This window comes from Hirundo rustica, chromosome 1 (genome assembly GCF_015227805.2).
Source record: "Hirundo rustica isolate bHirRus1 chromosome 1, bHirRus1.pri.v3, whole genome shotgun sequence".
Taxonomy (NCBI): Eukaryota; Metazoa; Chordata; class Aves; order Passeriformes; family Hirundinidae; genus Hirundo; species Hirundo rustica.
In genome coordinates, this window is record NC_053450.1 from 150,224,520 (window position 1) to 150,239,663 (window position 15,144).

Here is a 15,144-nt window from a genome sequence, read left to right on the forward strand (position 1 = left end):
AACCTTGTCCTTCTAAGACTGGACCACATCTAAAAGGTTTTTGAGTATGTTGTGCTATCTTCAAGGTAGCTTCTGAATACTATTTGAATAAAACTAACTTGGTTTTAGGTTCTTTCCTCCTCTGCTGAATCTTTATGGATTTTACTGTTTAAGTGAACCAGTTGGGTGATTTTACCAATTTTGACTGTGACAGAATTTAATGGCACTCCTACATTTTGTCTAAAAGCAATTTTCCTGTGCTATGGACCACTGGTCTTACTTGTGATGTGATTTTCTTTTTGTCTTTTTTAGGGCATTTTTAAAGTTGTGTTGGGTTTTTTCTTTTTGATTGCTTTTTTGGGTGGGGGGGTTGTTAGAATATTATTATATTATTTTACTATTCCATTTGTATTGTGACAGAGTATTTTGTTCTGACACTGGGCATTATAAGAAACAGAATCAAAACAGGGTTTTTTTCCCTACCAGTTCCTTATACTGTGGCATTCTTTTCTGCTGCTTATTTTGAATTTCTACTTATGTAAAGACAGAGAGAAAAAAGATGTCTGAGCTGCTGGAGAAGGGAGCAAACTGAGATGGGCATAGTAAAATGCCATTTATGAGGAAACCATAAGGCTTTGCTCATTTAACTCAGTAAAAGGAAAACCAAGAAGGGATGTGATAACACTGTATGTATGAAAACATCCTATAAAGGTTGGGAAGGGGTTAAACACCAGGGAGGGAAATTAAATGAAGAACAACAGTGGCACAGGAATAAATGGATATGAACTCTCCCTATAAGACCTTTAAATCAGTGTTCTAGCTTCCAGTATAGCCATTGTAGGATGGGTTGTAGGATAGACTTCAGTGCTCTGACTCAGTTCAGGATGGAGCGGGATCACTCAGGGAGAGGGATTGTGTGGCTGCCTTTGACAGAAGGCCCTGGATGCCAGAGTGCAGAAGGTGAATGCTCTGCTCTACACAAGCAGTTGCAGGGATCTCTCCTGCCACAGTCTTGCTTGAATTTCTCTAGTATCATTTTGAGTCAGTTCCTGAAAAAATTATGGCAAAAAGGAGCCCTCAAAAGCTCCAGTGCTACTCTGTATAGAGATCAGGTCAGCTCAGAGGAAGGTAAGCTTTGGGAAGAGTTGAAGTTTTTCTGTGGCATAGAGAAGGAGTCAAAAAAACCTGGGAAATGGGGTCCAGAAAACTGTTTCCAAATGCATTGAATGTGTGTTGGATGTCACCTGCTTGAGTTACGGAGCTGTTGGTTCTTTTTCTGTGTAGCTTCAAGCTACACCTGCTGTAGGGAAATCTCTTCGGTGGTATGTTGGAACAGAACACTCAATTAAAGTCTATTAAAGTGTGCATACAGATTCATAAATTTTTATAAGAAATGCCAATAATAGCAGTTTAGAAGGTGTTGGCATGGAGGAAATGAGAAGAAATGTGCAAGGGCAAGCTAGAGAGAAATGAAAATGTAAATACTGAATTATTTAAAGCTTCAACTTAAGATGTTGTAAGTAATTATTCAGATTGAGACCAGCAATTTATTACACCTTACAAAACTGTTTCTCCAGCAAACATAGTCCAAAGTCCTTATGGCTGAAGTCTTAAAAAATATATTTCTCTCTCAAAGCACTGATACTTTGAGTTTAGTCTTCAGTGGAAGATTGCCTCCAGATTAAATATTTGCCCTGTTCAGTAGGGATATGGCTGCAGCTTGTGAAGATGCCGTGTGCTCATTTTGAAAGTGCTTGTTGTGTGCTTAATGCTTTGGTTAAGCTGCATGTTGAGGTTTGATCTTAAACTAATTCCTAGAAGGCTTAAATGACTATTTATTTTCTAAAAGTTTGTGCAAACTGTGTATCTAATAGGACTCGGGCTTGTTTTAAAGATACAACAAAAATTCAAATGGTTTACTAATCTTGCAGCGGAGATACAGACTTATTTATCTCATTTTTATTCTCTCATTAATCACGTATCTCAAACTTCCCTTGACTCCAGCTCTGCGCAGAGTGGTTGCTGATATTAATATTCAGAAGTTTAATACCATTTTTAGTTTCTTGCGTTTCGTGTCTCGCAATCTTGAAGAGCAGGCCCACATTCCAGACAGGCGACATCTTAATTTAGATCTGTGTTTGGGATGCTTAGGGAAAAATCGTAGTGCCTGTTGTCAAGGGAAAATCTTGAATATGTTTTAGAAGATTCTTCAGGTCAGCTTGTTCTTTGTTGTGGTGAAAATCCTAGAAGCATTAAGGTTGCAGGCTGAAGTTGCTACCTTTATTCACGAAACCACAGTGATGCTTTTCTCAAAGTACAAACCTTTGACCAACAGTTGATTTAAGAGATACTGAGCTGTTTCAAAGGTATTTTTCAAAAGGATTCAGTTGCACTTATGATGCTGTTTACCAGTTAGTTCCTGAACAAGGCAGCTCTTGCTTGTACACAAATAAGTTTCTCTGCCTGCCTGGACAAGGAACTTCAGAGTTACTATGATTAGCTCTGGAATGTGGAGTTTCTTAAGCTGCCCATCACTTTTTTTTTTTTTTTTTTTGTCTGTCTCAAATCTCACAATAATGATCTGCTTCTCCACGCTGCCAGTGGAGGGCTGCAGTAAAACAGAAGTGTTAACTTCTCAGCCCAGTTACCAGGACTTAATAACAGCAATAATGAGGAGCAGAATTCACTGCAGGATTTTGAAGCGTGCTGTGAATGTAAGACTGCAAGACAATCCAAATCTTTTCATTGTTTCAAGCAACTGTTTGTATCAGTTTTCTCTTAAAAGTCTTAGGTACTGCTGGAATTTGAAGACATCTAGGTGTCTAAACCTCAAAACCAGAAAAGTGGGCCTTTTGCAGTGTCATCAAGAACTAATAACTGTTTTGTTCTAAGCAGGATGTGCTTTTGAAGACACTTGTCTCATTCCACATTTAGGACCTTTAAGGAACGAGGTTGTACAGTGTCCTAAGGTTGCTTTGTGCTGCCTAACCAGCTTGTGGAATGCATTAATAGCTCTCTAACACCTGTGGTGGTTTTTTGTTTGCCTATTGTTTTGTTTAAGCAAACTGCCTTTTCTTCCCTACTTCTGCTATAGCAAATTCAGTTAAAAAACAAGGTACTTCTCTCTCAGTAGTGGTGGTATTTAGTCACTCCATAATTTGCACTCTTCCAATTGAGTGTTGCTTTCAGATTTTGGTATTTCCTGAAAAACTGTATTACCTCCAAGCCACTTATAAATTCAATTTGAAGATGTTCTGAAGTTTTAAGTCTTGCAACAATTTTTAACTCTTACTGCAAGCTCTTTGAAGCATGGTCTATTCCTGTTTTGAAGATCACTAAAGAGGATGTTGAATAAAATTGTCTTGTCCTTTGATACTCTGTTGTAATGGGAAGTATCAAACTACTGGTATGAACACTTCCAGAGTGAGGTGTAGAAATGTAAAGTCCTGCAGTATGAGCTTGCACTACCTGATTTGCATAAGGTGAGAATTGCAAATGTTCCAGCTTGGGGAAGAGTTTGAACTGGAGCCCATGTCTTGTTAAAAACACACAATTGTCATCCAGTCTTGCAAACCCACGGGAAAAAAAAAAGCATTTTACTAGTTTGGCTGCAGCTGGGATTGCTTGTTAGGCAGATGCCATGGGGTGATTCTGCTCTGCCTTCTCCTCATGCAGTGATATCCGTGCTTGCTTTCAAATTAGTGTCTCAAGCATACTGTGATCTTTTTAATACTATTTTTACTTTGTGTCTACCTTCTTTTTCATCCAGTTGATCATTTTATTCTGGGTAAAAACTGATTAGTCTGAACTGTTCTTGACACAGCCATGTTGCCTTTTTTCTTTGCTTTTGATGAGCTGCCTTTGTAGGTGCTTACAAGTACGCTGGTTTTAATAACTTGCTTCTATACACTCCTAGGAATTCTGACTGGGTTTGAATTTGTTTGGCTTTCCTATAGACTGGTTTCCTATATTCCTAAATATCTTCTCATTCATGGACTTGCAGAGTTCAGGAATGGTTGCTTTTAGCTAGGGTAACTCCTGTTTACACATGTAATAACCTGCTGTCTCTGCATGAAGCAACTCCTTATGACAAGAGGGGAAAACATCTCAATTACCTCGGTGATCCAAAGTAACTGAACAGTTGCACTGATTAGAATTCAAAAAACACACTGAAATGTGTGCAAAAAAAAAAAAAAAAAAAGTAGATGTAATGCAGTGCTAAAGGTTATGTTTGAAAGTGCCTTAAGCAATTTTGAATATAGTTTTTAAAGATGTTTTGGTTTCTTTTAGCTTGTTACTGTTATTAGAAGGATTAACCTTTTTCTGAAGACCTGAGCAACGTGACAGTGCATTTGCTTTTCGCTGTTATTTATGTGTTCATGTACCTGTTCTCCTGTCTTATTTTCTGTGCCTCTAGACTCTCTTTCTGTTTGCAGTAGGAAGTGTAGTCAGCAAGGGAGAGCTCACTTACTCTGTTGTTGTTCCTGTGTGCTCACGCTTCTTTTTAAAGTCCTTTTCCTCTGTCACGTCATATATCTGTGCTATAATATGCAATTGAATTAATCTTGGAACACTGAAGAAGCTCCTGATACTGATCTCCTGATACATTCCCTATCAATTCTTTGTATCAGAGTTCCTTACATCTATAAACTTGCTGTAATCTTTATCTGCCAGCTCACACATTCCTTTAGATCAGGGTGGGAAATGTTCAATCTGCAACATCCGTATCCTATAGCCTGTGGCTGCATGAATAATGCTACTGTGTAACTTCAATGTGTGGTCTTCCAGGATATTTTAAAGCTCTTTGTAGTTCTCAGAAAGAAAAATAAAGTCTTGTTTCTGTCTCTACATCCTTTCTTCCTGTTCCTTGCATTCGAAAGCCTTTCAGCTTGTGATGGAGTTGTCAACTCCTATCACTGTCATCATCCTATATATTGGACTGTAAACCTGTTTTTTTTTTTTCCCTGTATAATTGGAAGTAGTACATTGCTAGTCTTGGCTGCCATCTCTGCAACAGAGTTTTGTCAAGCATGTTCTGAAACTTTGGGGGCTGTCCTGTGTAGAGTCAGGAGCTGGACTCTGGTCCTTGTGGGTCCCTTCCAACTCAGGATATTCTCTGGTTCTGTGATTTATCTCCTGCCACATAGAGCAGGTATTGTTGTGATCATCTCTTCCTGCTTTTTTCTGTCTTTTTTTTACCACTTAGTCTTACCCTGTGGCTGATTAAATGAGTGGTTATTTTGGTGGTGGTTTTTTTTTTTCTTTTTCTGAGATAAATTTCCTCATGAATAAACAGAAATCAAATGATACAGCACAACACTGCTTCTTTTCTCCTGTGCTTGCCCTTCTTAAACTCTGTTAGCATTCTCTTCCTACCAAGTCTGACATTGATTCAGCTTCTGGTGTCTGGTTTCTTGTCCACTGTTTCCTGTGTTCTTGGCTCTTTAGCAGACAGCTCAGCAGACTGAGCAGTCATGCCCCTTACTGCGTTATTCTGTGACAAAATTGCAGTTTCTTGCACTTCTCTGCCAGCCCCTCGGTTCCCAAGCTTTTCACTGGTTATACCACGTACATTTTAATTTGTGAAGCATTCAAACCTAGCTGAAAATCTGCTAAATGAGCCACATTTGTGTAACAGAAGGTAGGCAGGACTAAAGCTCTTGCTCATGATCACAGCAACGTCCTGTCCACAGCGAGTACTGGATCCCTCTGCAGAATCTCTTCCTGTCTGTCCCTTTGCTGAAGAATGCTGATAAAATCCTACCTGGACATTTGAGTCCCAGAACATTATTCTTGAAACCCTGCTTCATTCAGATGCCTCTATTTCCCTTAAAAGCTGTGTTCCAGGGCTTGGTGGTGAGGAATAAATAGTTCATGGTTCCTTCTGAGTAGCATCACTGTTGCTCTTGGAGTGGAAGAACTGTATCCATTGTGGATGTTTTTTCCAGATCTGTGTTATGTTAGTGACTTACACTAGAACTCCTACAATCTCCAGCACTGTGAAAGCTGTGTGGGAGGTTTTCAAGGATATTAAGGAACTCCTTCAGTAAATTCAGACCAGGAGTTATCAAAAACTTTAAAGCCAGTTTTGGTGACAGCTTTCAGAGAAAAACACGGTCAGAAGAACAGTTTTCAAGGTTAATGATGTCTTTTACCTGTTGTATTCCCTGCCAAGGGTTATCTGTAACAGGAGGGAGAGAGGGTAACTTGTCCTGGCTTATTGAAGTGATCCCTCACCCTGGTGTCTTTTGGCAGCATTTGGCACAGCTAAGCTGAACTTTGCCGTGGATGCTGTCATTGTCCTGGGTTGCTTCTAGTGTAAGGAGAGGGCAGGAGATATATAAATATGTGTGTGTGTTTATATATACATATAAGAATAGTATAGAGTACTTTGGCATGACACCTTTTAATAAAGTTTATCAGTATAATTACACTAATAAATTTGACTTATGTATTGCTGTTGGATCAATTCCATGGTAAACATTGTGATGAAAAATCTTTGGTCTTTATTTCATGCTCTAGCATCTGAAATGTGATATTCAGCATATCATGTGACTTTTAAGGTCGTAGTATGGCGTGGAATGCCCTGAAGTGCAGATATATACATGTGCAGTAAAAGAAAATAAAACATGTTTTCCCCTAACTAGGTTATTCAGTACAAGTGAGACCATCACAAAACTACATTTCTGCTTCCCCATTTCCTTTTATCCATCGGATCTGGCTGAAGGGAGGTGATTATGCCAGTAGTAGTCAAGGTTAAAGTAGAGCTGGGAGTGCTTAGCTCAGCTCCTGCTGCTCTAAGAAAAGTCTTAAGCTTTTTAAGTTGTGCAGTTTCCCTACTGATTTTTATTAAAAAGTCAGGGGGAATGGTGCAATTACTGTGTATATTTGTGGTTTCTGTCTTCCTCCAAGCTGTTCACCAGTCTAGGCAGTTAGCTGAGTGTATGTTTTACATACTGCTCTCTGCTGTTTTTTCCCCTACTTTTTAAAGGACCTTTAAAATCTGGCCATTAATTTCATATGAAACTCTGAGAAGTCAGTTACAGTAACAGTTACTTAGGTTAATAAGAAGGTTTATGTTCATAAGTTTGAGTTCTTCAAATGATTGAGAGTTGCCAGAGGTCCCAGCCCTCAATTTAACCATGAGGACAGAGGTGCTATGGGGAGCTGCTGTGGTGTGGTTGTGGTGGAACTAACACGTGAAAGAAGGTGAGAGAACCCAGCCTCTGTGGAACCTGTGTATTTCTCTCAAATACTCCTGGAACCAATGACTGAACTTGAAATGTGACTGGATACCAGGAGCATAATACAGCTGTAGCATAACATCACAACCTTTTCTATTATATTTTATATTGTTGAAATCATGAAGCACGTGTGGTGCAGGATCCTGTTGGGTCAGCCCTGTAAGAGCACAGCCCAGAAATGCAGCCTGTGGCTTGCAATAGGCACTTCTGAGGAACTTGCTATAGGTTTTTATATTGCAGTATTTGGAAGCTTTTCCATAAGTATGGACATTATATTCATATTCTCCATCTGCAGGCACTTTTTTTTGTTGTTTATTTGTTTGTGTTTGTTTTTTCCTCTTCTTTTTTCTGCTTTTGAAGGCCTTGAAATTCTTGAAATCCTTGAAATTCTGAGGGGAAAGCTATGGCAGGAAAGCACCCTGTGTGGTGGCAAAGGTATGAGTGGAACTGAAGACATCTGTTCACTAGATCTGAGGAAATGGCTTCAGCAATGCTGCAGAAGTTTCTGTGTCATTCATGACTATTCAGATGGTAGTTCTACCTTAGAGCTCTCTGAAGAGACAATTATGCTTAATACTGAGTCCCACTGCAATCTCTGAGTCAGTATTGTTGAATAATTAATCTGTCCAAAGGAAAAAAAAAAATGAATCATGATGCTCTTATAAATAACATCTACTGACTGAAATAAAAAACAAAGGCATGTCTCAGTGAAGGGTGGGAGAAAGGAAGAAAGTAAAAGTCATTTTGGTGAATAAGTTTAGGGAGCAGGGTGGCAGAAATACAAATAGATTGATCTTCTGCTCTTCAAAGGATCTCTAACAATAGGAGCAAATAAAATGCCAATGCAGAGAATTTACTCTGTAAAAGCCTGTATGACAAGGTGCTCAATTTCAGGTGTTAAATTGTCTGGCATGGTTTATTTGTAACCTTCCAGGTGATTTCTCTTTCTTCTCTATTTAAAATGGCAAAAAACAGCACTGGGAATTTGGATATTTTTGCCTTCACCTATGGCTTGGGGAGAGGGGGTGCACATGGGCAATGTCCACTTGCAAAATAACTTCCAGATGAATCCTCAGGAGATAAACTTGCATGAGTGAGCACCCCCACAGAAATACACATTCAGCTACTTATTAGTGAATTCTTCTCCTCCCCAACCTCCTGCTGGGAATCTGCTCTGTGAGCCAGCTGATTTCCAGATCATGAGCTGTAGAGGGCTGAGGTTTGGCTGGGGGCAGCTCTGTGTTCCCGTCTCCTGCATGTTGGGCAGATGATCTCGGGTGCAGATCAGAGAGGACGTGCAGAGTCCGAGGGAGGTTGCAGGTCAAGCCAGAAAGGATCTGTGTGTGTCCATCCAAAGGAAGTACTGCTCTGCAGGTGCTGCAGAATCCTCAGAATGAAGGGGCAGTTCTTGGGAAAACAAATAAGACTGGAACAAGAAACTAAGCAGATAATAAAGTAAAAATATCCTCCTCGTGGAGATGAGGGTGTTCTTATTTGATCACTTATGTTTGCAGCACTGGGGTGGTTGGATACAACCCAAAGCAGGAAGTTTGTCCTCTGAAAGGGGACAGAAATTATAAACAATATTATGCCCTGTGCAGGGAAGATGGGTGTGAGTGCATCCCTGAGATGTGCTGGGCCTTAAGTTTGGGAGACCTTTTTCTCCATTGAACAGCTGTGTATGTACATAATATATACATAATAGGCAATAACCTGTACAAAGAATTGGGCTGTGGCAGCTGTTGTGTATTCCCAGGTAGCCGGAGGTGTTAGAAAGCCTTAAATATCCCTTCCAACAGGCACTTGATGGAGTTGTGTAGGACATGAGAGGTAAATCAGTGCTGCTGATGTTTTGCATGTTTAGTTAGTAACTAATAAAGTGGTGCATTGTACTTATTTATAGTGTAAGGATCTTCTGTAGAAATTAACCTCAGTTCCAGCTGGACAATTGAATCCTTGTCCAGATCCTGCTAGAGTTTCCTAGCTATTTACAGGGGTGGTAACAGTGCTCACAGATGGCTACCTCATGCTTCTGAGTATTTATAATTGTAACTTTGCAGTTAAAATTGAAGGGAAGCAGTCACTTTGTGGTGTCTCCCCTGAACTGGAAGACAACACAGGGTGAGATAACATTTAACCATTCCTTTGCATCTGGGCGGGGATTGTTGAGGTCCAGTTGAAGTTGTGTTTGGAGGGTGGGAATGTGTGGTGAGTGAGAGGAGGGTTTTTGGGCACACCTTCCCTGTGCTGGTTAGAGTTCCTGGTTGTGGCTGCTATGAGCAGCCTCCCCTGATGGAATTGTTCTGGCTCCCAGTTGTTGTGCTTATCCTGATACATTTAAAAGTTGTTAGTGAGTTGGCAAGACTCAGTGGAGCCATGATGTGCTCTCAGAGTGTTCATTTGCTTCAGCTGGTTGTTTTGTGGTTTATAGAATCATTGAATCATTTAGGTTGGGGAAAAAACCTCTTAAGATCATCAAGTCCAACTGTTAACACCGTGTTCACCATCCCATGTCCCCGAGTGCCACATCCACACATTTTTTGAACATGTCCAGGGGTGGTGATTCCACTGTTCTGGTGGAATTTGAGGTGTTCCCATGCTTGTTTCTGCCTATAGTGTCTTAATTGTTTACAAACTTGAGATTGAAGTAAATTGGGACTCTTGGGACTGCACTTAGGATTGTAGAAGCAGCCACAACTTTCTAAAGACTCAACATGTTGGTTGGTTGGTTGTTTATTTTAAGAGTTATGGAAGTAGGAAATGAAGGACTTGGCTCAGTGTGTAGAAGATGCTGGATCCTGGAGCATCCACTTGTAGGGGAGATCCAGCTTTGCTTCTGTAAATTTGGACTAAAGAGGCTGTGCTGAGCCATTTGGTGGAAATGACAAATAATTTATCCAGGGCTAGATAGCTGATTTTGAGCATATCTAGCAAATTAGGATTTTGAGTTTTTAACTCCCTACTATGGAGTTCTTTAATGGTCTGTAGGTTTTTCAAGGTGTTTTTTTAAATTTGTTGTCTTTTTTATTGTGCTCTTCAAAAGTATAATAATAGTGTCCAGGTTTCTGTAGAATCATTACAGGGTCTAAAGGGTACATCTCTGATGGAGGGGTTATCCTTGACCAAGTTCTAGATACCTGCTGGAAAGAATGGAGAGCCAAATTGCTTAAAAAAAGAAAAAAAAATCTGTACCTGAGCAGATCTGGGGGTTATGTGCACATACATCTAAACAAATGCAAAGGAAATTGAAGGTAATATGGATGGGTTTGCATGTCCTTGCTGCAGACATGCAGTACTCAAACCATTCCAGCCAGGTGGATCCTGGTTTTATAAACAAAGTGTTGGAGTTGTGATGCTCTGTGTGCCCTGAAGAGAATGAAGCTGATTACAGAACTTGATTGCTGCCTCTTTAGAAAATAGAAAATTACTATGTGAAAAGTGAAATAGGTAGCAGCAGTAAAGATTCAAGAAATACTAATTTAAGGAGCTTGAGTTAGTGAAGCCCGACACTACTTATTTTCAAACTGTCATCCTGTGTTTATAATAGTGTTGAGATGCATATTTCAGTAGGTTGCTGTTAGGATTAAAAAAAAAAAAAAAGAAAGAAAGAAAAAAGTAATTCTTCAGCATGGAAGTACTTTCTCATCAAAGAACAACAATGCATTTTGTCTTTGGTATATTTAATCTGAAAGATGAGTCCGAAATGCAGAGAGCAAACCTGTGACTGACTATCCAGATGTGAAAGTGCGAATTTGAGTTTTGCTTTAGCGTTGTCCTTCTGCAGTGGTGTTCCGTTGATTTGACATGTTTTTCTGCTACTCTTTTTTTTTTTTTAAGGTTACTTAAATAAAACAACGTAATGTTTTTACTTGCAGCACTTGAAGAATCGGAAAGTGACATTTATGTGCGATTCATGAGGTCACACAAGTGTTATGACATTGTTCCAACAAGCTCTAAGCTTGTTGTTTTCGACACTACGCTACAAGTGAGTATTCTCCTTTCAGTCTGCCTTTGCTTGCAGTTCATTTATTTTTAAATGAGTGTTTCCTGAGTGTTAAATGAAATTTGATCTCTTGAAGAGAAGGACTGGTGCTGTGCTTTGACTGTACAAAACTATATTGTTTCAACTGACTTTCATGTTATGCTAGAGGAGTTGGGGGAAAACATCCTAGCAGAACAGAAAGAGGGGATGTAATTTGGTTTGCAGTTTAAATCTCTATCTAGAAATAAAAATTTCAGATGAGCTCAAATTTGTATTGGCTTCTTCATGGCTACCTGAATCTACAAAAAGACATTTGGTGTAAGATCCTTGTGCAACAGCTAAAAAGTACCCAGGTGCTACGAGCCTGTTCCTCCTGTACTGATAAGACAGTTTAGGACTCAAATGGATGGCTTAATTATGTAAATTCTTACATTCTCCAGAAAATTTTTGTTTTCAGCTTCTCATTTTGCATTTAATCAGTAAATCATCTGCTAGACTCTTGGCTCTGTCTGAAGAATTTGTTTGCCAAAAGAAGGCATTAGCTGCCTGCTATAGAAACAGACTAATCTGTTCTGCAGTGTGGTAGAAAGCTGTGGCTTTCTTTGTTTCCGGGGATTTTGCAATTGGTATTTTTTTTGCTTGCTTTGGGTTTTGCTGTTTCAGTGTGTTTCTCCTTGTAAAGATGCTCCAATTCTGACTTAACTAAGCCCATTTAGTAATTTTGGTCTGGAATGTACTACTCAGATCTCAGCTTTCCACAGTCAGAGGCAGCCATGTAACAGATACTCAATCCCAAAACATTCACAGAGCCATCTTGTGTATCAGATAATTGTACATAGTGCTGGATTGAGTGCTATGATCTGAAAGGTGGAAAATCTATGTAGACTTTTTCACCATCTTAGAGGGGGGGAAGGTTCTGCAGAAAGTGTTCCCTTTCTTCTGTCTGAAAGAGAGGATGATTGTGAGCTCTTGATTAAAACATTTAGACCTCTTTGACCTGAAAAATCAGATTTAGGGTGATGGGGTTCACTGTCATTCTTTCACCTCTCCTCAAAGACTGTTGGCCTCCTTTTCATTCCAGAAGGTATTTTCTCCTCACGCTATGTGATAATGTGGTGGGAGTTGATATCTGCAGTGGGCACCACCCACAGCCTGCATTGTCAGAGCTCACCTGGGTCAAAGGCTTGAGCCTGGTCACTGTTGCAGTTGAGGAGATGATGTTCTTTATTCCATTTACCAGTTAATCCTGAGGCCATTGGGGCAGGCCAGTGATTCCTTTTGGAGTCTCCAGATCTCTTGATGAATGACATCAAACCAGATCTGAATGCTATTAAGAGGTCTTTTAAATATTTCTGTTCAGTATTTCAGTTTAGTTCTTTACCTGGCACCCTGTGTTAATGTGCCACCATCAGTGTCTTCAAAACACGTTATGGTCATTCAGTTTGGTGTGGCTGGTGCACAAACATGTATGAAATATAAAAATAGAATAGCTTTCTTTATTTGTCTAAAACAGCAGAATAAGTACATTGTGGAGAGTTAACCCAATAAGGGTGGTCAAATAAAACTTCTGAACTGTTCCTTGCATTTTAATTTTTAATGTATAAATTACTTATTGTCCAGTACCTCAGGACTTTGTATCAGTTTGTACTTTGATAACACAGGTCTGAAACATTCAGTTTCTGTGGATCCGCCCTAATGGATGTTTGTCTTACCTGAGTCTGTTTCATCAGTGTTTCACCTAAAATAAAAACAAACAAACAGAGAACATCTACCAAAAAAAAAGACCTGGTGCCTTGAAAAAGTTCTCCAGTGGTTTGAATTCGGGTTTTAAATAACATTAGAGCTAAAACACACAATTTAGCTGCTCACTTCTTGCCTCCCTTAATAAAAGTTAGTAATCATCGGTGGGGGAAGAAGGAAAACTGGAGGTGGGTTCTGTTCTGATGGCATCCTTTGAAAGATTCCGGATTTTGGATGTTTGGCAGCAGTATCCCGTCTCCCTCTGCTGGTCAGCGATCACAGCTCACATCACATACTTCTGCCGTGGAAAACTATTCCTGAGCTACTTTGGAAAGTATTCTAAAGCTGTTGTTAGTTGTGGGGAAATTGGAAATGTTACCCTTACATAAAGTGGCACCAGTCGTAACGCTGAAGCAAGGCTGATCGGTAAATGTAAATGTTTAGTCTCGGTGTCTGTGAGGGAATTAGCATGACGGTTCAAAAGGCATCTTGTTTTAGCCCTAAGAGAGGGGATGGTGAGGCGCCCTTACACTGGAAATAGAAGGAAGGCTTGAAATAGCAGAAGTAGCAGCTAATAAAGAGCAGGAAATGCTGGGAGTCTCTTCAGCCCTGTTCATGTGTCGGTCAGAGGGCACAGGGGGCTCGATTCCAGCGCTGTGCCCCAGTGTCCAGGGCGCGTGTTGCGTGTTCCGCGGCACCTGCGCCCGGCTGTGGCGTTCTCTTGCCACTCAGCAAGGCCCTCAGCTGGGCACGGCTCCCGCAGCGGAGGAGAGCCGTGCTTCAGCAGGACGACGTGCCCCTCGGCACGCAGCGCCCACACTAAACAAATGCAGTGTGCTGAGCCCTGCCCTGTTCACCTGCCCGAGGCCGGCTGGCGCTGCTCGGTTTGCCGGGCTGAGGTTCCACTCAGAGCTTCCCCGGGACAGCGTCTGCAGCCGCTCTGCCGGCCTGGAGCGGTGCCTGGCCCGTGCTGAGCCCTGCAAGCGGCAGGTGCTGCCTGGGAAAGTGCTCGCTGCCTCGGTTCTCTTGAGTTACACTGACTGTGGGCTGTTCTTACGCCTTTTCGGTTTATTAAGACTTACTTGCTCCTCATAAATATTTATTAGAATCACATTGAACTTGGCGGCTGTGGCTTTTCCCCTGCCTGTGACCCACGAGTGCTCCTTGTTTGTGACGAGCTGCCGCCTTTGGCTTTTCCCAGGGAAGATACTGTCTTTGCTTGGCACACGTTAAAGAAACTTCATAAAGTCTGATCTGACCAGGAAGAGAGTCAGGAGACAATTAGATGTTATGAGCTTTCCTGTGAAGTCTGGAAATTTGACTCTGTGGATGATGGGGAAATGGGGCAAGTTGCAACAGTGTGCAGCTCAGAATGGAGAAATTTTCTCATCTTTTACACATCTCGAGATGTAAACAGGAGAAGAAACCCTTCACAGCCCCTAGGAGAGGTTAGGGAGGTTGTCCCTTGAAGGGCTGGTCTAAGCATTAACTTACCGTTCTTCTTCATTCTAATTATGCTAATTACAAATGGCTCTGGATTGCCTTCATGGCAGACTTCAGGAGATCACTGAGCCGAATGCAGATTTATTGGTCACCAGCTTGTGTCTTCAACACAGCGTGTGAGCACTGTGCAAGTGTTCATGCATTTGGGGTGCAGATGATCTGGGGGGAGGAGGGGGCACCCAGGTCTGCCTTTCCTTTCTTTTTGTTGGTTTTAACCTGTATCAGGTACATACAGTGATGCAGCAATCTGATCTTTTCCTTTGATGGAAAACGAAACAATTCCTGTATTAAATTCAAAGATGAATGAAATGTAACACTTTGTTCACATTCTGTCTGCCGGGTTACTTTGTCTAACATCATCTGATGGGATTTCAATTTTTCCTTGTTGCTGCATCTGTCTGGTTTTTTAGAGACCAATGCATTCCCCCCGCCCACCCCATCCTGAACTGTATTAGCATTTTTTAAGGAAATGCCTCTTACCTAGCTTATAGCAATCTCTGAAGCTTAACTCCAGAAGCTTTCTTAAGGCCAGATTTTTGTCTGACCTTGAAAGAAATGTATTAATTTGTTGTGGCTTTGCCCAGACTACACAAAGATGAGAAGGATTAGCTTGTTTTCTAGCACAAAGCAATTAACCCTTGACGAGGATGTAGAAGGTGAGTATTAGATGGGGACTTCCCTGCTTTGTATCAAGCA

General features: G+C 40.8%; 1 protein-coding gene across 8 annotated transcripts in view; it reads left to right on the forward strand.

Moving 5' to 3' along the window:
- The window catches only part of PRKAG2 (protein kinase AMP-activated non-catalytic subunit gamma 2), a 208,616-nt gene that overhangs the window by 169,579 nt on the left and 23,893 nt on the right, over positions 1-15,144 (forward strand). For all 8 annotated transcript variants that reach the window (XM_040053636.2, XM_040053830.2, XM_040053700.2 and 5 more), the window contains one exon: positions 11,099-11,208. In XM_040053636.2, coding sequence (XP_039909570.1) covers positions 11,099-11,208 — 110 coding nt within the window. The remainder of the gene's footprint in view (positions 1-11,098; positions 11,209-15,144) is intronic.